This window comes from Rhinopithecus bieti, unplaced genomic scaffold (genome assembly GCF_001698545.2).
Source record: "Rhinopithecus bieti isolate Rb0 unplaced genomic scaffold, ASM169854v2 scaffold_2254, whole genome shotgun sequence".
In the NCBI taxonomy this organism is placed as follows: Eukaryota; Metazoa; Chordata; class Mammalia; order Primates; family Cercopithecidae; genus Rhinopithecus; species Rhinopithecus bieti.
In genome coordinates this window covers 3,978,509-4,002,544 of record NW_016803982.1, presented here as the reverse complement: position 1 = coordinate 4,002,544, position 24,036 = coordinate 3,978,509, and the positions used below count along the sequence as shown (strand labels likewise).

General features: G+C 39.6%; 2 protein-coding genes across 2 annotated transcripts in view; one reads left to right on the top strand and one right to left on the bottom strand.

Annotated features, from left to right (window-relative positions):
• UBAC2 (UBA domain containing 2) overlaps nucleotides 1-24,036 on the top strand; it is a 188,546-nt gene that overhangs the window by 82,229 nt on the left and 82,281 nt on the right. The window lies entirely within an intron of this gene.
• On the bottom strand, nucleotides 9,783-23,043 carry GPR183 (G protein-coupled receptor 183). Its single transcript, XM_017861947.1, has 2 exons — nucleotides 22,891-23,043; nucleotides 9,783-11,414 (listed from the first exon to the last, which is right to left on the bottom strand). Exon 2 carries the CDS (start codon nucleotides 11,394-11,396, stop codon nucleotides 10,311-10,313), a length of 1,086 nt encoding a protein of 361 aa, XP_017717436.1. The 5' UTR covers nucleotides 11,397-11,414; nucleotides 22,891-23,043; the 3' UTR covers nucleotides 9,783-10,310.

The following is a 24,036-nucleotide window of genomic DNA, read 5'->3' as shown; positions in this document are numbered from 1 at the left end:
CTTACTGTTTAATCCGGACTGTTCCTCAGTCTGTCTTGGGCGACCTTGGTATTTTTGAAGACTATAAAGCCAGGACTTACAGAAGATGATACATATTCTAAGGCTGTGGGAAAATTAAAGTTTGTGAGGGTGAAGCAGTAGATGAAAATAATGTGTAGTTTTCATATTTCTCTTGGAATAACATTTTGTAACTTTTCATGAAAATTTCAGTGAAACAAGCAGAGAGAATAAAATGAGCCCTATTACCCAGATTTAGTAATTAATGTTTTGCTGTCCTCTTTCCATTCCCTGGCATTTTTAGTTAAAGTATTTTGAAGCAATTTCCAGACATCATAATACCATATTTCATAGTTCAGTAAGCTCTAAAATGGCATTTCTTATATACTCATAATGTTACCTAACAAAATTATTCATAATTCTGTAATATTATTTACTACTGAAACTACTGTTTCCACATTTATCCTATTAGCTTGGAAATGCCCTTTTACATTTGCTTTTGCATTCGATTGTGGTGTATCTTAAGTAGCAGCTGCTGCTGCTCCTCTGGCCTCCTCCTCCTCCTCCTCCTCCCTTTGGTAGAGTATTTTTGTACTTTATTAGAATGGTATGGTGGATATACTAGATTAACTGGCTCATTATCTTATTTATTGTTACCTTTTTTCTTTTTCTTTTTTTTTAAGAGACGAGTGTCTTGCTCTGTCACCCAGGCTGGAGTGCAGTGATGCGATTGTAACTCACTGTAACCTCGAACTTCTGGGCTCAAGGGATCCTCCTGCCTTAGCCTCTTGAGTAGCTAGGACTACAGGCATGCACCACCACGCCCAGCTAATTTTTAATTTTTTATAGAGACAACGTCTCGTTATGTTGCCCAGGCTGGTCTCAAACTCCTGGCCTCAAGCGATCCTCCTGCCTTGGCCTCCCAAAGTGTGGGATTATAGGCATGAGCCACCATGCCCGACCAGCTGGCTCATTATCTGTTCCAGGGTTCTCCTGTTGTACTTCCCATAAAGCAGAGGTTAGAAAACTGAATGTTCTATTTCTTAAACTCCTTTGCCTGGAGTTCTGGACATGATTTAGGTTCCGTTATTCAGAAAAACGTGTGGCTTTTGAATTCAGTATGAGCCAAGGCATATGAGTTAGCCATTTTCCTGGTGCAGTTCTACACATCCAACGGGGTGCCAGAGTTCACAGTTCAACCCCCTGAAGCTCCCTGATCCCTAGACTCTGCCGAAGTGGTTTGACCTTGGAGCTCACAGTTGATGTAATTAACTTTCGTGGTTTCCCAGACGCTTCAGTGTGTCAGAGGAAATAGTTCTCCTGGTAGACCAGTCCTTATGTGTTCCAGGAGTCTATTCCTGGAGGCACTGGATCTGCCCTTCTAGCCTTTTCAACAATTGTATAAGCACCGATTTCTGTGTACTAAATCTGCTGCCCAAAATAGCTGAGGAGGTTTCTATTATCTATAGCTTAACCTTGGCTGACAGAACTGCTAATCAAAAGAATGTAACATTTATATTTTACTTCAAATGTATGTATACAAAGCAACATACCTGGATCTGAAACATTTAGATTTGAACTGGGACATAGTTCTTCCTTGTGGTCCTTTGTGTTAGGAGATCAAGTTCCTCAAAGAACATTGTGTGTGTGTTTATGAAGCGTTGCTGATCTTTTCATATGGCTTTCTGGTGTAACCTGTTCTTTGCTGGTGACTTTGTTACCATCAGCCATCTCTTATTAGGACTTCTTTTTTTTTTTTTCATTTTATTTATTTTAATTTTCCCCCCCCCACTTTTAGGGTCAGGGGAGTACATATGCAAGTTTATTACATGGGTAAATTGTGTATCACTCAGGCTTGGGTTACAAATGAGCCCATCACCCAGGTAGTGACCATAGTACCCCATATGTAGCTTTTCAACCTCCATCACCCCACACTTCCCCTGCAAGCAGTCCCCAGTGTCTGTTCTGTTGTTCCTGTCTTTGTGTCCATGTATATTCAATGTTTAGCTCCCACTTATACATACAAACATGCGGAATTTAGTTTCCTTTTGCCAGGTTAGTATTAGGACTTCTTGAAGGTGTGCTGAGACTTCCTTCACATGTGATCTTAGAATGTGGCCAGTGCGCGTCCCATTCTCCTATGATTTGGATTGCTGTGCTTAACTGATTGGAGATGGAGACTGGTAACTATGTCTCTCTCAATTCTTTCTGAATCCATCCCTGAATATCGCCTCTACCCTCTGATGTAACAAGAGTAAGGGTGTGTGTTAGAGAACAGTCTTGCCATTTTGAGAAATGTGTTACAGAAATTTTCAAATATACATAGATACAGAGAGAATGGTATAATGACTACCATGTACCCATCACCTTTTAATCATTTTCTTCAACACACAAACTTCAAATAATTTGACAACTGGATCCCTAATGGAACACTGGTTTCCATTTCTCATTTTACCATGTTGTTCCTAAATTCTCCATGGTGGTGGCCTACAGTATCCCTCAACCCTGCCCCTGCCTCAGATTTGCCAGTATCTCTACGGGCCTCTCCAGAGGCCTGAGTGTCGAGTGCAGGCACAGGCAGGTGCCAGGTTTCAGGCAGAGCCCATGAGAGATTGTTGGGATTGAAAACCAGGACTGTCTTGATTTCTTGTCACATGGGTGTCAGGCCTGTGGGTCTGCTTTGGTAACATCTTCCTCTTAAGTGCTGTTTTTTTTTTTTTTTTTTTTTTTAATTTTGAGACAGGGTCTCACTGTCACCCAGGCTGAAGTCCAGTGGCACGATCATGGCTAACTGCAGCCTTGACTTCCTGAGCTCAGGTGATTCTCCCACCCCAGCCTCAGTTCTTTCTGAATCCGTCCTGAATTTCTGCCTCCACCCCATGATGTAACAAGAGTAAGGAAAATATTTTTTTTTCTTTTTTTTTTTGGTAGAGACGAGGTTTCACCATGTTGCCCCAGCTGATCTCCAACTCCTGGGCTCAAGTGAGCCTCCTGTCTCAGCCTCCCAAAGTGCTGGGATTATAGGCATGAGCCACCATGCACAGCCTTAGCTGCTGTTCTTTTAACAAACCAATAATGTTCAACTTTTGGACCTTCTCCTTGCCCTGGCTCCCTTTCTGGGGAAAATAATAAGCAATAATACATGAAATGGCACTTGCGTATACTTTCATTACTCTCTTGAACATATAATACATGATATGCTAAAACATAACGTTTGCATTTATTTTTATAGGCTAATATAGGCAGTAACCTTATATACTTTTACTACGTAGCCCCTGCCAAAAATTTGATATTTCATGTCAGGACTTGATGGGAAAATTGTGAAACTGCTGCCCACAAGCAATAAGAACATATCAAAATGTTACTTTTTTTAGGTTAGGTCTCAAACCTTTTGTAGCCTCTGTGTAGTTTCATTCTGACACACTTTTTTCTTCTCCATATCTGCCTGGGAAAAGTCATTCTTACACAGAAACCAGAAATAAATGTTTTAGCACTCTGAGAAAACGGATAAAAGCCAATCAGAAAAGCACTTGAGTTCTTGTTTTGGATCAGTTGCGGTAGGTGCCATGTGGGGCAGAAAGTGACGTGGCCCCTGCTCTGGAATGGTTTTCAGTTGAGTGGACAGGATATCTAAGAGCATTACTAACTACGAGAAGCAACACAGTTAGCATGCAGATAGAGAACAGCTTTGAGAACAGCTTTATAATGTTTGAGGAAGATGAACTCTTGAAACAAAAAGGAAATAATATATTGTATTGCCCTCTTAAACAGCTTCTTCTTTCTAACAGCTACAGTATTGCCAGGATTTCTCTCAGTTGGGGTATGCATTATCAGAGATAAAGTAGGATAGCAGTCATATGCTGCTTTTTTGACATGTGGAAGGAAACAGAAAAGCTAGTGGTGCTCCTCTTATACGCTCAACAGAAAAGTTTCTTTTTGGAAAATAAATCCTGACTGATTTAAATGTCATTCTAGTTTCTAATTTAATGTATTTTCCATGATTAACATTTTAGTACCAAGCATGTATTAGTTATCTGTTGCTGCCTAACAAATTATGACATGCAATAATATCAACCTCTTGTTCACCATACTTTAAAACTACAAGTCATATAGTCTCCTCAGCTAATATTTGATGACCTATAGTCAACATATTTTTTGGAGCACCCGTCTATGTTCAGGGTGTCATGCCCAGTGCTATCCAGAATAGAAAGAAGGAAAAACTAGTGTCTCTTCCCCAGTGGAGTTTATGTTTCATTTTAGGGATGCAAGAATATTGCACATGAAGTAATAGACCATAGACTGTATGATGGCTGGCAAAGAGCTTGCCTATTATCTAACACTTACTTCACTGACAAAATAGTTGGAAGTCTAGAAAGGCTCAAAGACTGGACAAAGTGGGATGGAGCTGGGTTGGAGTCAGACAGAACCAGGCCACTAATCTCCAGGCCAGTGTGTTTTTTCTTCCTTTGTTGTAAAATCTAAATTAAAGCTATGTGGCATATACTGTAAAAGCCAAATAAGTTGAGGAAAGGAAGATGGATGGCTTTGAGTAGTCAAAGAAGGATTAAGAGAGGCGGTGTGATTTGGATGTAAGTGTAAACAAGAAGGGGAGGAAGCAAGCAGAAGAATCCCACAAGTGAGAACCAAACATTTTATCCACAGGACAGAGACAAAACCAACCAGATGAACTTGAAAGGCTCATATTGGGCAATGGAGAGAAATTAGGTTGGAGGGAGTTGAAAGTGTGGGAGAGGAACTTGGACTTGATGTGGTAGATCATGGGGAACTATTCTCAATCGCTGAGCATGAAATGCCACAATGAAAGTGAAATTAAGGAAAATTATTTGCCAGAAGAACTGGATAGTGTCTGCATTTTTCTTTTCTTACACTCTGTACATTGGTCTTTTTTTTTTCTCATTCCAAGTAGGTTAAACACTGTATTAATCAGAACAGGTTAGCTTATGTTGCAGCTACGAAATAACCCTGAAATCACAGTGGCTTAATCCGTAGTGGATTTCTTGTTTGCACCACTTGCCTAATACAGTGGGGTGGGTCATGGGGTGGGAGTTCTCACTTACTCATTCAGGGACCCAGGCTGACAAAGGTGTCACCATCTAGAACATTGCCGGATGCTGTGGCAGAGGATAATGCCGCTCCCTCACACCTTAGGCTAAAAGTGACACATGCCTCTTTTGCCCCCAGCCCATTAGTCAGAGGTAGTCACATGCTCTTCCTCCTCACCCTCAAGGAACTTGAGGATATTTGGTGAGCAGTGTGTGTCTCTTTCAAGGCTTTCTGAGAACCTGGAACATATACGTTTCTTTAAGAGAGAAAATACGATGATGAAGAGTGCAGACCCTGGAGCCAGACCCCAGAGTGTAGAGCCTGGCTGCCCCGCTTGCTGACTGTGACCTTGGGCAAGTTACTCAGCCTCTGTAGCGTAGTTTCATCATCTGGAAAGTGCGACTGGTAATAGAACAAGCCTTACAGCATTCTTGTGAGATTTGAATGAGCACTTTATATATGTAAAGTGCTTAAAGCACTATGCTATAGAATTGTTAGCAAGTATTTATTATTGTTATTAGTCATCATTTAATCTGCTGGCTTCTGGTACAGCATCCTAAAGAAAGGCTAAAGTTTCTGACTCTCATCAAGAGGCCTGGGAGAAAGAGATTGTAATTAGATGTGCCATGGCCAGTGTTTGGACTAGGATGATGACAGTGGGCAAAGAAAAAGATAGGCAAGGCTGGGCGCGGTGGCTTACGCTTGTAATCCCAGCACTTTGGGAGGCCGAGGTGGGTATATCACTTGAGGTCAGGAGTTCGAGACCAGCCTGGCCAGCATGGTGAAACTCATCTCCACTAAAAATACAAAAATTAGCTGGGTGCGGTGGTGGGCACCTGTAATCCCAGCTACTCGGGAGGCTGAGGCAGGTGAATAGTTTTGAACCCAGGAGGTGGAGGTTGCAGTGAGCCAAGATTGCACCACTGCGCTCCAGCCTGGGTGACGGCAAGACACTGTCTCACCAAAAAAAAAAAGAGAAAAAGAAAAGATAGGCAAGAGTGCATTTAAGAGGAGAGCACTGAGGTAGGGATTTGTTCACCACCTGAATCCCATGGTTGAGAGAAAAGTATCAGGTGTGGGTGACAGAGACTGCAGGTAGAGTTTGCAGAGAAATTCAGGGGCTTGAGGGGAAGGGTGAACTGAATTCAGATGTGGTGATGGGGAGATATCCAAGGCCTTGGGGGAAATAGGAAAGGGAGGAATGGAGCTCAGGCTACAGCGTGGAACCTTTTACTAAGCAAGTTTCAGTAAGTGGTGGCATGAATGCTCCAAGTCAGGCCACAGGTTCTGGGGCCAGAGTGTGGGATTAAACCGGCTCTGCCACACCATGTGACCTTGTTGCTGTAGTTTCCTCATCAGCAAGATGGGGATGATAGTCATACGATGTCTTAAGGTAGTGAGGATTAAATAAGATGATGCCTGTAGAGGACTTGGAAAGTGGCATGTAGTCAGTGATCAGCAAGGTCTTAATCGAATAGAAATTTGGGGGCTGTCTTTTAAGCAACCCACTTTTCTGAGTTTAATGAAAACTTTCCATTGGCAGCAGTTCTGATGCGTACTCATGTAGTCCTCCCTGGGTTCAAAATAATGGCCTTGTCACCAGGTCACTTGTAATCCACATGCTTTTCATTTTCTCATTCTTCACCCAAATAGTCACTGAGTGAATATCTTTTAGCTATGAAGAGAATAAGAAATTACAATGGGCTGAAAAGTAACTAAAATAGACCATTTTAAGGGCTAATTTAAGATCAGTGCTTCCCCTTCTAAAATCGCATGCCACCTTGTACTCATTGGTAGGAGCCACTGACTGCCCTTGCCTCTTGAAATATAAAATTATTTCTGTATTTAGTTTTAAATTCCCTTGTCGGCTAATTAGCGCTCTCCTTTAATGTATCTAATTTAAATTACAGGCTCTTCAAGGGCATATACTCTATATTGTGTAACTGCCTTCAGTTACACACGTGCTCTACATGTGTAATTGAACATTTGGGTTCTTTCTTTTCATTGAGAATTAGGAACTTCACAGATATTTCAGTAGGGCTTTAGAATTTTGTTAGTAATAGTACAAAACATACATTGTCAATTAAATGGATATTTGAGGACCTTCAGTGTACCAGGTTCTATGGCGGTGCTGTGTATATAAGAGAAGAGGCACTTGCCCTCACCGAGCCCACATCTTAGTCAAGTTTATAATCTATACTATTGTTGGGTTATTTGTCTTATTTAAGGATTATGCAGTTTGCTAGCATGTAATAAAGCAAAAGCAATTGAGGCTTCTAACACCTTTTCAGGGGCCACATGATTGAGTTGTCTTCTTTATGGCTAGGATATGGAATTGGGGTTACATTCCTTTTTTTTTTTGAGACAGTGTCTTGTGCTGTCGCCCAGGCTGGAGTGCAGTGGTGTGATCTCTGCTCACTGCACGCTCTGCCGCCTGGGTTCACGCCATTCTCCCGCCTCAGCCTCCTGAGTAGCTGGGACTACAGGTGCCCCCCACCACACCCAGTTAATTTTTTTTTTTTTTGGTATTTTTAGTAGAGACGGGTTTCACTGTGTTAGCCAGGATGGTCTTGATCTCCTGACCTCGTGATCCACCTGCGTCGGCCTCCCAAAATGCTGGGATTACAGGCGTGAGCCACTGCGCCTGGCTGGGGTTACATTCCTAATGCTGCCTTTAATTTATCAGGCTGCCTCTTCTGAAGTTAGGTTTCTTTATAAAGTCTGGGTGACACTGTTTGCTCAACCTGTTTCACAGGATTGTAGAAAGGAAGACGTTATATAATGTATGGACTGTTTTATAAATTATTGAGCTCTTCACATATACATGATGCCATTTCTAGTATCTGACACTGTTCTATATATACTCTCCTCTCGCTGAGTAGTCAATGCATTTATTTACACTGATCCAAACTAAATAGCTTTTTTAATGTGGTCAACTGCCATAATAACTATCCATTTTCCCAGATTAGTTTTTCTAGCTCACAATTATTATTTAAAATTGTTAATAATATATCACACAATTCATGTAGAAAATATTTACAGGGCTGTGGTTTTCAAACAATATGTTATATAATAAAGTCATGTTCTATAACAGAATATAACAGTTATACAGCCCTGCCCTGTTCTCCAAGTTGACCTCCTGGTTAGGGGAATGCCCCAGAAATAAATGTAAAGCTAACTAATAACAAGACAGTGAGAGGATGCCCACAGCCATATATGAACAGTGGCTTGTTGAGTAGAATGGGCAGCCTTTAAGGGGAGTGATTAGCTGAGTTTGATTGGACTACAGACTTATAAGAAAACATTAATTGGAGATAGGATTAAAGTTTACCTTTTTGGCAGTATGGTTGCTGATGACTGGATAAAATCATTTATATAGATTTATGGTATAGTGGAGGGAGGAAGAGGCAGAAAACTGAACAGATAAAAGAATGTTATTCTGTTGTCAAATGTCATAGGTATTTACTCTCTTGTTTGCAGGATCCTAAGAATTGACTCCATTAGCCCAGAGAGGACTCTTGCCTACCCTAAGAGAGCGTGTTGGCTCATACATCCCAGAAAGTGTCTCTACTCCAGTGTAGTCACAGAACCAGGGCACCACAGAGAAGCTCTGAAATGGAGGAAGCTTTCTTTTTGGTTTTCCTTTAGTCGTCTTCACAATGGTTCCTCTTTAGAGATCCAACTCAGATGACTACCTAAGTGCCAACTTACATGCAATTTGTTGTTTTGCCCTTTCTTTTCCTTCACTTGGGAAAGTTTAGAGGTGGAGTGAAGGAAAGGCACTAAGATTTGGGCTTTCATCCATGTTGTCTCACCTGTCTACATAAGATGTTACAAAGACCAATGCCTATTTTTGACAATGGCTTTAAAGTCAGGTGGCTGTTTGTGAAATAAATGTAATGCAAATCTGAATATATTAGTAAATGATGTTGAGTCAACCATTAAGATTAATTTTCTTACAGAGAAAAAGTTGAAAATGAGTAAGACAAGAACGTTAAATAAAATGTTTTCAGGATATAAAGTCCAATAAAATTTAAAGTGTAACAGAGTGAGACCCCTTTCTGAAAAAAATTTTAAAGTACGACTCAGAATTAACATTTTCTTTATCTACCATTATAAAAATTGGTGTCATTGCCAACAAAGAGTACTGTTTTGGGGATAAAACAAATTTGAACTGGCAGACCAGTTGACTACTTGGAAAGGTCCTGGTACTCCTACTAAGGTACTTATTTCAGCAAGTATATAATATTGTAAAGAATCCTAAGATGCTTAATTTTGTAAGTTTGCATTTTACTCTCTATCATATTTAAGCAAGCAGCAACTGTATTTTCCACTACTTATCATGTACCACTCTTCTCCTACGTGATAACTCAAACCACTGAAATACAAACGTAGGGTACTAACAGCTTGGGGGAAGAAAAGAGAAATGATCCCCTAGCGATCCCAAGAAAACCAATCATATATACATGTCTTTTATTCCCAAGATGAATTTAACAAGTAGACCCTCCTCCCAGTGGGCACCTCCACATAAAGTCTTTTTCATATTGCTAAGCAGAAGCCCTTAAAAACTATGCTGGCAGCTCCAGGAAAAGCTCAGTGCTTTCATTGCCTCAGTCATCGTCATTATTTATAATGTTGCAATTCAGAGTCTATCTATTGCCAATTATCTTTTCCCTGACACTCCCACTGGTAGTTGACAGTGAGCATTGAGGGACAGACTATAACTTTGCAGCATCCTGCTTTTTATTCCAAAAGAGTTCTTTAACAAAGTTTTATGACTCAGAACAAAACAAAACAACACACTGATGTTATTGAGGGAATTAAATCTAACATTGAGAGAAATTTGGATTTAAGAAATATGTTATTTAAAAAGTATGTTACAGTATTAACTTCTGGCAATATATAATCTATTCAGTCCTTTTTCTTTTGCCATTTGTTGGCAAGAAATATTAATAAGTTTTTTATTAAAACAAAACTTTTTACATTGGGAGTTATTAAGAGTGCCTCCTTTTGGTGTATTCGTTTACAAATAAAAATGAAATATTTATTTTCATTTTTATTGTGCTTTATGTTGTTTGCTTTATGTTGTTCTCTTGGGGTTACTTCCGAGTTGGAGATGGGAAAGTGCCCAGTGAAAGAAATGTAAAAGAATCCTCATTGGAAGCTGAACAATTATTTTGCTTTATAAGAAAAGTCCTGCAAAGTTTGTCATACAGTTTACTTCACTATAAACCAAAATACAATCCATTTCACTTTCCATTTGAAGACTTGGAATGTATCATCATCTGCGTTTCTGTCATTTCACGTGAGTTTTCTTCAGGGGCTGACTTCACAGCACTAGAAATCGATACACTGACTTGCCGTTTCAGCATCCTCATAACCTTTCTCTTGTACCCTTTACATGCAAAGAAGTAGATAAAAGGGTCCATGCAGCAATTGAAGTTCATCAGGCATACTGTAAAGTGCAGAGAAATCTGGAACGAATGTCTTTGGCTACATTCCAGGAAATTAGAGAAACGAAGCTTCTTAATCATATGTTGAATAATTGCAACATGGTAAGGTGTGAAACAGAGAACAAACACAACGATAATAAGAATAATTGTGTTGAGAGCCTTTTTGTTTACACCAGATTTCTCAGTGAGTGGGTTTTGTTTGGCAGTTCTAAAGAGTTTGCAGCAGATCTGAGAATAGCAGATGAGAATGATTATAAGTGGAAGTACATATCCTATGAAACATGCCCCAAGCAGAATCCAGGGAAGAGATTCAGTTTCTTCAAAGTTTGGATACTCCATGCATGTAATCCTTTCAGCCTCCTGCTTTGACATAGGGTTGATGAGGAGTGGGAGTGTCTGAGCAAATACTAGAATCCAGACAAATATGCACACGCCTTTTGCATGTTCAATCCTTTTTATCTTGTTGTAGCGTAGAGGGTGCACCACAGCAATGAAGCGGTCAATACTCAGGCAGGTCATAAAGTTCACACCCGCATATGTGTTGATGTAAAACACTAGCGCAGTTATCCTGCACAAGGCATCTCCGATTCTCCAGTCAAAGCCCATTGCATAGTAGGCTATTCGTGTAGGCAGAGCAGTGGTAAAAAGTATATCAGAAATCACCAAATTTGTTGAATAGAGGGTGGTAGAGTTGATTTTTTTCCTGTTTTGAACAATGACGACCAAGGCTAGTAAGTTTCCCACGAGCCCAATGATGAAGACGAGGCTGTAATGCAGAGGCATTACTATCCTGGCTGTGCTGTGATGTGCATAGAGGTCACAGTCATTTCCCTGAGGAGGTGCAGAGGGCGTAGTAAAATTGTTAGCCATTTGTATATCCATTGGTGGTGGTCAAGGTGTCTAGAAAAAACCAAGAAGTGTCATTTAAGTAAAAGCATACGTATTCAATTTGATTAATCATTAGTTTAAAAAAGATTTCAATAATCTATCAAAGCAGTCCAAATTGTCTTTTATATATCTAAGTTTTAACATTTCATGACATGCAATTTTTAACAGTTTGTAATTATAATATGGTTAAATATATGATAACAGGAAGAACAGAATAAAATTTATGTTTTTACTCTCACAATTTGCTGACTTTGGCAAAGCTCTGGCAAAGGAAACAGAACCAATTAAATAGGGCAAACGCGTTTTGTGACAGAAGGGAATGCAGTAACTTTTAGGCAGAAATTCCCCTTCCCTTGTTTGAATCATTGTCTGGTTAAGTAAAGCACCCTACATTTCAGACAGGCATTAACCTTTGCTTTTAAATTTAATTTCAGTTGGATTTTTTTTTTTTTAACCAAATGCATATCACTGCCAGGAAATGAAATCAGTCACCACATTTATGTAGTGAAATACGAACTTACCACAGTGATCTGATTTGTGTTAACCTAAAAGTCTGAGAAATAAGCTTAGTCCATGTTAGGAACTGAAAGTTAGATTTTCTTTTTAAAAAGAAGAAGAAGACGACCACAACAACCATGACTAAAATGACAAAAAAAGAAGAAAGATAAAATGAGAGAGAAAAAGACTTAAGCTACTTCAAGGAGAAATTATTAAATTTTAAAACTACCAATCTGCAAGTACTCCATGGATCTGTGCAATCTACACTTCTACCTTTGCGCGTAGTAGCAAGCATCACACATTATATATTGTTTCTTGCTTTATTCACTAAACATCTTCATATCAGTGCAATGTATATATTTGTCATATGTGTAGCTTTTATATAAACATTTGATAGGTATTCTACAGTTTTCCAATGTGTCAATGCATAATTTGCTTAGCTACTCCCTTGATGAACTTTTGGATTCTTTCCAATTCTTTTCTTGTTATAAATCATGTTAAGACAGAAATTTTAAGTCCTAAACTGAAAAATGAAAAACTCCTACAATAAGGTTCTGTAGATGAGGGTAAACTTTGATTCAAGCAGGAAGAGCAGAGCAATAAATCCTGTGTGATTATTTTAGAAGAAAATAATTCCTCTGATAGAACTGTGTGTATGTAAATCTCACCTAGAAGTCACCAAAATTGAGGGGCACGTTCATCTAGTGATGTTGCTACTGTATATTTAAGGAAATATACAGTATTTCCTTAAAGACTATCTCTGCCCTGATCAAAAGCACTGTCTGCAAATCTGCTGCTCTCCCTGCTGTATTAAATGAATTGGATATCAGCTAACTTCATTCTAACAACCTTAAAACTGATGTTCATAGACACTGAGGGTTATCAGGGGGTTGTGGTCATGTTATGTTAGAGGTATGCATTCTGTACAGTGTTGATGGGTTAATCATTATAACCTAAATGGAAATAAAACCTAAAGCAAAAGAGAGCAAAAATGGAAGTAAAACATTTTATTATCCAGGAAAGAGACAATGGGGAAACAGCAAAGAATAAGGATAGTAAGTAGAAAACACAAGAGGGTAGGGATGTGTCACAACAAACTTAAATGGGTTGAGCTTGCCTATTACAGGACAGAGACTATCAGTTTAGATTTAAAAAAAAAAAATCCAGTTGTATGCTGCTTAGAAGAGATACAGCTCGAAGTGATTCAGAAAGGTTGAAAGTAAAGGCAAGGGAAAATATGTACCAAGCAAATCCCAACCAATAAAAAGGTAGAATGGCAGTATTAACAAAGAAAACATAGAATTCAAGGCAAATTCAATATTAATAGGAATACAGAGGTTAAAAAGAACAGTCTACAAAGAATATAAAAATAATCATGAAATTTGCATGTAACAGCAAAATTTGACAGAATTTGAAGGAGAAATTGGCAGATTCACAACCATAATGGGAGATCTTAACACATTTGTATTATAATGTGCTAGATAAAAAGATTAAAGACTTAGGAGATTTACTCAACATGATTTAAAAGCTAGCAGAACTTGTACTGAAGACACATGAGCGTATCTTCAAATTTGACTGTGTGCTAGATCACCAGAAGACTCAAAGCTTTCAGAAAATAATTATTTTCTGATCACATTGCTTGACTACAGTGCAGCTAAATTATAAACCAATGATAAAAAGATAAAAGGAAAGTTTGGAAATGAAAAAATATACTTCTAAGGAACTCATGGGTTAAAGAAGAAATCACAGTGGAAATTTTCAAATGCTTAGAACTAAATGATGAAAATACTACCTGTGAAATCTGTGGGATGCAGATAAGGCAATCTGAGATAGATATAAAGCCTTGAATGCCTTTATTTAAAAAAGAAAAGATTTAAAATAGATATGTTAAACATACAGTTCAAGAAGCTAGAAAATAACTGTCCAAAGCAAGTAGAAGAAAACAAGAGAGATAATTGTGGAAATTAATGAGATAGGAAAGACAATAAATATCAGTTTTATATTTTGTGCAGAAAAAAAATGGAGTGGTTCTTAAATAGAAAATCATAGGGATTGCATTGTGGAATAAAAGTATAAAAAGATTTTTCCATTTACTTGGGAAAAGCTTAGTGTGAGAAGCAGCTTTTCAGAAACTAAGACTAGACACAAAGGAGAGGTGAAAATTACAGGCAATGGTTGCAGCTTTGGAATAGGCAACAATAACTTTTATTAATGTTTTCTAAGTTCTGTGAAAGTGTTTTTTCCCCAAAATCTGAATGTATATTTTTGAGTATTTATAAGCAGATTCATGGGAATTGCCTTTAAAATACATGACGGGAAAAAAAATACTTCACTGTAGAGTCTGCAAATCTTCCATATGAATAATTATTATTGTAGAAATTAGGAAAGTAACACTCATGTAAGACTCAGAGGAGAAGGTGCCATTGCTTGCCAGTTTGTATACAAATGTGTGTCTGACTGCATCACCAAATAAGATGCAGCATCTGGGAGAGCCAGAGATTGCAGGAGTTTCAGAACAGAGTTCAAGAATGTTTAACATAGTTTGCAAACAGTTCAAATATCTTTCATTAGGGGATTAAATATTTTATGGCATAGCCATACAGTGGAATACAGGAATACAGCCATGCAGTGAATACAGTGCAGCTCTGAAAATGGCAACATGAAAATGCCTGTTTCTTGACTGGAAATTATGTTAAGTGAGGAAAGCAGATTATACAACATGCCACTTTTTTGGGGGATGGGGAAGCAAATATACACACACACGAACACACACACACACGCGCGCGCGCGCGAACACACACAGAAAGATGTCTGTATGCCAAAACATAATTTTGTATGAGTAATTTTGGGGCTTTACTCATATATTCTAGATTTTTAATGCTGAACATATCTATTCAAAATGTTCATTTCTGTTCAGTGACTGGAATGAATAAATAGGTAAAAAAATTTTTAATGGAAGAAAATTTTAATTCACCTCTTCTTGTAAAAACCTTGTTAGCCGACATGCTTTTCGAAGCTTGCCCTTCAGAGTTCCTTTTTCAGATTTCTGCATTAACTTACTAGTTCTGTACCTTTGCATTGTATCATCATGTAGAAACCTCACAGCAGTCCTGTAAGCTTGAGCATTGCTACCCCTACCTACTTACCAGGTGATGAAACTGACAATAAATACCAATTTTATATTTTGCACAGGAAAAAAATTGGAGTGGTTCTTAAAGGCCACACTGGGGTTAAAGGCCATGCTGGATCCTTCTCTGTGATGACCTGGCTACAGGTTTCTTCCTGTGTTCAGTTCTTTGCACAGGCAGCTGTTTCATGCTGCCCTTAAAGAACTGAAGGCTTGTGGTTTCAAAGTGGTCTAGGCTGTAAGGGCCATCCTCACCTATAATCATGGCACATGCGCAACATGGCCCAGCTGCTCCAGAGCAAAGGGACAACTCCTTCTAAGGGCAGGGGATGCCCACTTCAACGAGAGGTGCCTTCCCAAATGGGAAGCCACTTGTGGCCACACATCATTGAGCCCCAAGGGGTAGCCTGTTGAGGGTCCTTAACTGACCATCATTGTGCGCTGGAGGTGGCCAAAGAAAGGCATTTGCAGAATGTGGACGTGTAAGTGGGATGGCTTGGAAATGATCTTAGGTAAAGGTAAATGCATGCTTTGGATATTTGGATGTTTAGTAACCTCTTGAAGGATGATTCCACTAGGTAGCCCTAATATGTCACTTTGGTTCTTGCTTATATTTATCCTGTGTTATTAATGCAGTAGTTTTAGCCAATTTTATGATCCCAAATTGAGAGGAAAATCCTTTCATATGGGTGACTGTTACTATCCCATTCTTATATCAGCCAGTCCCAATTTATTACAGTCTTCCCTCAGACATATTACTTTATATCTTCCTTTAATCTTCTTAAGGATTCCTTTCTGAAACTTGAATTAAGTCCATTCTTTTATTCAGCAGAAAAATGGCTGTTAGTGCCTCCATGTGCTAGATGCTGGGAATGCAGAAATGGTACCTTTTTGTATCAGAGGGTCTGGAACTGAAGGGTGAATATACAGCGTTGAGCATGTACTGTTATCTGAGTGAGGTGTTCCTCAGGGTTCTTTCACACACACAGCAGTGTGTGCTGGGTTCCTCCTCATACATAGCAGTATTCTGCTCACTTTGTGCATTACAGTGCACCAGTGTCAATATTTGGATAGTATAGTTATCTTTTAATCATTTTCAGGTAGAAAATTTATTCTTAAGTATATTTTAAGTATTTTACATTTTAATTATTAGGCAGCAGCTTCTGACATGTTATTTAAGTTATATACGCTGAGGTACACTAGAAAGTATTATCATGTATCATTGTATTGCCCAGGGAAAAGCCCAAATAAATGTTTGTTCTAAATATTTTTTCTTTTTTCTTTTTTTTTGAGACAGAGTCTCGCTCTGTCGCCCAGGCTGGAGTGCAGTGGCGTGATCTCAGCTCACTGCAAGCTCCGCTTCCCGGGTTCACGCCATTCTCCTGCCTCAGCCTCCCGAGTAGCTGGGGTTACAGGCGCCCGCCACCTCGCCTGGCTAGTTTGTTGTATTTTTTAGTAGAGATGGGGTTTCACCGTATTAGCCAGGATGGTCTCAATCTCTTGACTTCGTGATCCGCCCGTCTCGGCCTCCCAAAGTGCTGGGATTACAGGCTTGAGCCACCGCGCCCGGCCCATATTTTTTCTTTAGAACACTAATATCAGAATTAGAGCTTCCTCATAATGCATTCTAATGAAAAGGTGCACGTGGCTCCTCAGCTGTCCTTCGTGCTGCACACACTGAGGGACAGGAGTCAGGATGGAGGCCTTTCCCTGGAGGGCATGGATAATGACTGGGCTACAGGAAGACTGGATCGTTTTTCAGGTTCCACCTGTGGAACAGGGCTCTGTCAGCCTTCAAGGCTCCTGTACCTTCTGCTGGGAGCCACCCTGGAAGCCATCTATGCCATTCTCTTATTTGTATTGGTAAACAAGGACACCATCCCAGTTTTTCCTCTAATGCAGTATTTAGTCCTTTTAACTTTACTGTTATCCTAACATGTGTAAAACAATAAGTTTCTTCCTCAGCAAAATATCTTCCAAAGTATTTTTACTTATGCTTTGGGAAGTGAGCCTGTGTGTGTTTTTCTCTAGAATGTATTTCATTGCTAATAGAGTTGGTAACACTTCTTGAGATATTATCATCTCATTTTTGCATAACCGGACATGTTGACATGAACTGACAGGTTCTTTCTAGCCACAAAAGGAAAAAAAAATAAAAGGCCCCCCAAAACTCATTTATTTAGTATCTAAGAAAATTGTCTAAGCGCTGATGTAGTTTGCACTCTGGAAATGTTTACCCTAGATACCCACTTGGAGGGATTTGTGAGTTTTCACAGAGGACATGTAGCTTCCATGGTCCTAATTTACTCACTCAAGTAATTAAAGTGTTTTCTCAGCCTTTAATTTGGGCAGAAACAGAACAAAACCTTTACCGTATTCGGGGATTTAGTTGGCACTAGAATAACAGCTTTTGGTTTTTGCTGAAATGTCACCTTTGCCCTCTAATAGTTATTTATTTTAATAATAATCAACACCTTGAATGAAAAGGGGCTTACCTAGGAATTCTGTTTAAATGTAGCCATTAGCAGTGACTGGAATGGGTCCAGTTGTGTTGAGATGATCACCAATTGGAGGTGACTTCTCTGTAGTTCAAATCTGCTCTAGACTCAGCTTTTACAGAGAAATGACCTGAATCAACATGCCCACAGTGAATGTACCAAAGAGGAACTTCCAGAAGCTCACTTTCAAAAACAGCCAGGGGAGCCACCCAGATGCGGCCACACAGATACTAATTATATGTGTGTATTGTTAAGTGATGAGTGTTGTTTGATCTGATTCTTTCTCTGATACACTGTCCTTTGGCTACTTTGAGGAAAGGTTAAGACTGAGGAAAAATTTCTGGAGCAGGGAGAAATAAAATCTTTGGAAAGGAGAGGGGAGACGAAAGCTCAGGGTTAATTGAAATTACAAGGATATGTTTCTACTGAGGAAATAACGACAAGCACAGATGTATCAGATGGCAGGCCGGGACTGTTTCAGCTCCCTTGAGAATAAACCTGCTCCACGGAAGAAAGAAATCATTACTTCTTCCTCTGGTTACCTGGTTTTATAAGTATTTGTCAATTATTTGAAAACACCTTCTTGTTCAAACAGGGACATCTAAATTTGGCCCAGTGTCACACATACCTTTTTCACTGACTAAACAGCCATCATCTGAGGTATTATGGGGGCCATTTGCCTGTAAAATGGACTGTGGGAAGCAGGCATTCCTGGTGTGCAAGAGGAACCTGCACTGCTGTGGAAATGTGACCAGCATAGTCAGAGCCTCCTGGTGCTTCATTAGTAAAGTCAGATTGTCCATTCTATTAATAATACACTGCTAACCAACTGTCATAGTAGTCAGTACATGCCTCTGTGGCCTGGTTAAATACATCTTTGTACAATGTAAGGTGACTTTTTCCCAACTAACTTTGAGTCCTAAATTGATAGCTATGTCTGGGTCCATGATTCATTTTTTAGAAGGATTGAGAACAATATTCCCTATATCCTTTCAAAAAAGCACGCATACCAGAGTAATATTCAGCATAGAGTTGACTGTGGTCCATCTGTTTGGGGGACCTCCCCTGCCTCCTGGGGGGCTTGCTTTCTAGCTTATGGAGTGTGACTAGCCGAGGGACTTAGTAGAGGCAGCCTTACTGAGGAGCTCCGTGACCAGCCTGCTGACCCCATTGCATAGCCTGGGTCAGACCAGCTCCCAATAGATCTGCAAAAGGCTATTTACAGGACCAAGCACAGAGAACTTCTTCAAGACAGAAAAACCTCTTCAAGACAGAAAAAGTGTTTAGCAGTCTACCATTTCCTCTTTGTGCTTTATATGTGTCCCGAACGCAGTGAATGTGCAGTGAAGACCCACTTCAGCTTCATAGACGCGTTCCTTGGAAGTGATGGAAAGATGCTTGAGCGCAGGAATTCTTTGGTTGAACACCCACTTGCATATTTGAGGTTTCACGTATTCCAGTTATTTTCTTTCACCTTTCACTAGTAAAAGCCACCTGTGTGGCTTTTGGTGGCTTTTATATTGAAAAGTATGGAAGTTATTGAAGATGAAGATGACATATGTTTAGAGAACTAAGAAACTAAGAATCCCACTATAATACTCATTTTAGTGTAAGAAAGATATTCTGTGTTTCTATCTGGCATGATTTGTAGAATGCAACATGTGGGAAAACTAACTGCATAATATAAAAAGGCTCTTTATAACGAAGCTCTGTGTCTTTAATATTTCTCCTCTGAGTCCTGAATGTTTCTGGAAATCATATGTACCTTTTCTCTTTCAAGTTCAAGGAGTTTCAATTTTGTTTTTGTCTCTATTATCGCATGGAAATTAGGGAGGAACGTTAGATATCGTTATTTTATGGATAAACCAAATTCCAGGTCAACTCGGTCATTTGCTCAGGGATCTTACTGGGGTACTTAAGGCAGGGTTCATGAAGGCACCCAGAAGTCCGTGTTCTCCATCACCTACTGCCACTAGTCAACGAGCAGTCCCTGTGCCTCAGCCTGTGCTCTGCTGCACATCTGTGTCTGTCTGTCTGCCTGTTGTGTGCCATTCCCGCCCTTCTGCCCACAGCCACGGCAGCAGCTTCCCGCCAGGCTCTCAAACAGGGCCCATCCAACCCCAGGCAAACCACAAGCTCTGTGTCATGACTCACAAGTTCCCTCATGATTTGAGCTCCGTTCCCTCTTCAGGAGGGTTGCTGGCCAGCTTCTCCTGATTGTGCCCTGGCTCCAGCCGTACAAAATTACTTATAACCTTTGGATGTCCCATGTTCCCTCACAACTCTGTGCCTGGTAACACTCTTCCCTCTGTCTGATGTCTCCTGGCCCCTGTCCTGTATCCTCAGCTCCTACTTTCCTTCCAAGCTTAGTTCTAAATATCGCAGGAGTGTTCCTGTTCTCCATCCTCTGAAGGGCAGGGTGGCTGTATTTGTGAGGGTGCTGTGCTCTGTCATAGTATCTGTATCATTGATTTTCTTCCCTGTCTCCCATGAGCCTGTGAAGTACGGTGAGTGGGAATCCTGTGGTGTTAATTTCTTGTATCTCTAGGTGATGTATGATCGATATTCAATAAATACCCATTAAAGAATAGGAACATTGCAGCTTTCTTAATCCTTAATGAAAGATTCTTTATTACACTACAGTAAGCCCTTGATGAATAATAATCACCAAAATTACTAAGCAGAGACTGTGGTCCCGGTCCTGCCCTGGGCACTCTGTGTGTGTCTACTCATTCAATCCTCTCAGAACTTTCACAAGTCCATTGACAGATGGTGAAACGGAGGCACCTGGGCACTTAAGTGACTAGAGACCTAGCTGTTAAGTGTCAGGATTCAGACCCAGGCGGTTTGGCTTCAGAAGTCACATTCAGTACAATACAGTTTGTCTCCTATTTCCGACATGATCTGCTATTATGGGTAGAAAACAAGTAAAATAGGAAGGCATCTCAAAACCTTAACGTACACTAACTCATACCCATCTGAACAAGAAAGACTGGGAGAGCTGGGGAAGGGAGTGGGGGCAGGGAGAAGGAGACGTTGATTCAAATGAAGGAGTTTATTAGTTTATTTGTAGCATATTTTAAAGTAAGTAAAGGTTTTATAAATGGATTTAGACTTTACTCTTTTAACAATATTTTAATAATAAAGCAATTTAGACTGAAATTTCAATTGAAAAAATATGGTGAATACCTAGAATAGGCTTTTATCCTGTTAATTGATTTTAAACTACTTTTAGATATTTGCAGAGATTTAACAAAACATTTTTATTCTTCTCTTTGGGCTTCCAAAACACCACAGGCATCTGTGTTACTGTCACAGCTTTCAGAGGATTTTCACCTGCGTTATCTCATTTTATATGATACCCAGACTTCTTGGGAAGGTGATCAACCCCCCAGACCGGAGGACACCACACGTCCTCTACACAGGCCATGTCCAGGGCTGCCTAACAACTCCAGCAGGCCTTAACCGTAGCAGAGAGAAAAGCATCCCTGTAAACAGCTTTGTTAGGTGCGAAGCTCTTAAGCTTCTTAAGGATGATGACTTGATCTCATCCAACATTTTATCCCATAGAATGCTGCAGAACCAACCTACAATAGATATCTAGTAAATATCTATAGAATAAATAAATGAATTAAAGTCATATAGCAACCTGAGTTAATATTTATTCCATTAAGTGACTGGTCATGATACTAATTAGCTCTAGGAAGCCAGATGAAAGTAATTTATACAAGGGATCATCACCATTATCACTGACATGATACAAAAACATGTGAGTGAACATTTTGTGGAGTAGCATATTTTTTGTGGTTTTATGTCCAAAAAGTGCAATGAGCCCCCAGAGAGAAAACATGCTAAAATATAAGTAGTGTGGAGTCCTACCAGTAAGCACAGTTAGATGTGTGATCATCTATAGACTCAGGGCCATTTATTTTATTTATTTATCGAGACAGAGTCTCGCACTGTCGCCCAGGCTGGAGTGCAGTGGCGCAATCTCAGCTCACTGTAACCTCCACCTCCCAGGTCAAGGGATTCTCCTGCCTCAGCCTCTCGAGTAGCGGGGATTATAGGTGAGTGCCACCATGCCTGGCTAACTTTTATATTTTTAGTAGAGATGGAGTTTCACCATGTTGGCCAGGCTGGTCTCGAACTCCTGACCTCAGGTGATCCGCCTGCCTCAGCCTCCCAAAGTGCTGGGATTACAGGAGTGAGCCATCACGCCCAGCCAGATTCAGGGTCTTTATGTAAAATATCCATAACATATCTGTTGGATTCTCCCTCTGGTACGTCAGCGGCCAGAGGGATGGGAGAAGAATCGTAAGAGACAGTTTCTTAGCACTTATATTGAGAGGCAATGTTGTAAGGACTTGGCAGTAATAATACTCCCCATTTTACAGGTAAAGCAGCTGAAGTCAGGTATTAGATAACTTGCGTGGGGGGGGGCCACACAGCTTGTAAATTACATTTGAGCCTGATTTCAGAGCCCTTGCTCTTATTACACTATATTGTATTCAGAGTGACACCAAATAAACAAAATACTACTCCCCCTCCCCCAGCACACACACAAATACACATATACAAAACCCTCACCCCCCTTTAAAGGAAGTCTCTTCACAGGTTCTATTTTGCCAAGTTTCTGTTACCACCATTCCCAACCTGGACATAAATGTTGCCAAAGCACTGCATAGAATTCATTGTGATTTCCACCCCCCGCCCAGGCACATAGAAAAGATATGTTTAGTCTAACTAAACGTAAATATAAACCACACAACAGACTTTTTTTCGCTTATCTAATTAGTAGTATTTAGCATTTAAAAAACAAAGATTGGTACTCTTTGCTGGTGGGAGGGTAAATTGGTAAAATGTTTTGTAAACCAAAAGTACCATTTTATATCTAAAGCTTTAGAAAATATATCCTTTGCCCTAGGAATTCTACCACTGAGATTCCATCCTGAGAAATAATCTTATATTTCTAATAAGTCCTATAGTGTAGGAATATTCTATATTAAAATAACTTTGTTCCTTTTCCTTCATACTAAGTTATCCTGAAATATTGGCATTATTTGCATAGTTTTGCTTGATACTGTTTCTTGTCATTGTGAGTTTATACAGTAGTACATGAAGTAAGCCCTATTTTTTGACAAAGATATTTCTGGCGGACCCATCGCTTTCACTCAGCTTTGTAAGAACTAACTAGACCTACCAGTTAGCAGAGAGTCTAAACTTACATTATTAATATAATTTTTGTTAGAAGTGATGGTAGCTTGTTCTTAAATAGATTCTTTTCCTTTTACCTTTAACTTAAAACTTAGGCTTTTAAAATTTTCTTTAAAAAATTTGTTGAAAAAGCAAAAGATCTTGTACTTACATATCAGTGACTCGTTTGGGTCCCTGTGTAGTAGCTGTCAGTACTTGTCCAAACTGAAGTAAGTTAACTGTGGCATGTTGTTTTAGGAGAGGCTATGCAGACATCCTTTTATGGTGGTGACTTTTTTTTTTCTGTCACCCTGTGACTGAGCATGTAATGAGCAGTTCTTCTCGTGTACGTGTGTGCACTTTTTTTTTGTTTTAAATGGGAAGTGAAATTTTTTATAGTTATTAAAAAACAAAACAAAACAAAAAAAAGACTATCCAAAAACCCCTTGGAATTTATGAATTGTTGATACCTGTGGAACTTTATACATTTTTCTGTAAAGGTTTAAGTATCAAAAAATTCTTTGAAAGAGACTGAAGCAATAAACCTTAACCAAAAAAAAGGACCAAGTTACTGATGATTTTATATTGATTTTCTGTGTAAACGTGTGGGTTTTTTTAATGTTTTAAGGAAAACAATGTCAACTTTGACAGTGCTTTTTACCTGGAAACTTGGTATCAGGGAGTAGTTTACACATTCCACCTTATCCACAGCTTATGAGAAAGAAACAGGTTTCTGTGGTGTGAGGGAGAATGACAGTCCAGGATGTGGAGTGAACAGAATTAGTCGCCGTTTTCAGTCGAGAGGCTGCCTGAGTCAGTGACTTCGCGAGTACTTGAATAACAGGGAAATAGTTGAAGGGAAGCCCATTATAGATAAAATCCAGCCGCTTCAGCACAGGATGAAAGAGACTTACGCCATTCACTTCATAGTTTTAGTTGACTCATTTTAAACCAACAGCATAACATATCTGTCAGAATGCAGTTTATTTGTAGGCTAAATTACCAGATATGCAGCACTCAGATCAGGAGAGGTGATGTTTACACTTAGTCAGGACTGATCTGGCCATTCCCAGCCACTTCTGGGTGCTGCATTTTATGAATGACATAGATGACAGCTGTGGCAGTGAGGGGCCTGGATAGCAGGTCTTAGGAGAACTGATTAAATAAGCTGGGGATGTATATGCTTTGTAGGCAGAGGGTCATTATCCTTATGCTTGTGGAAACTCTCATAGAAAAGTGTTTACATTGCTTATGTCAGTCTTCCTAACTCCAGAGACTAGCGGGAGGGCCAGTAAGAAGTTACTGGAGATAGCTTTCC

Bases quoted from the DNA above. Each gene is read 5' to 3' on its own strand.
- GPR183 (XM_017861947.1), bottom strand. From the start codon at position 11,396: ATGGATATACAAATGGCTAACAATTTTACTACGCCCTCTGCACCTCCT.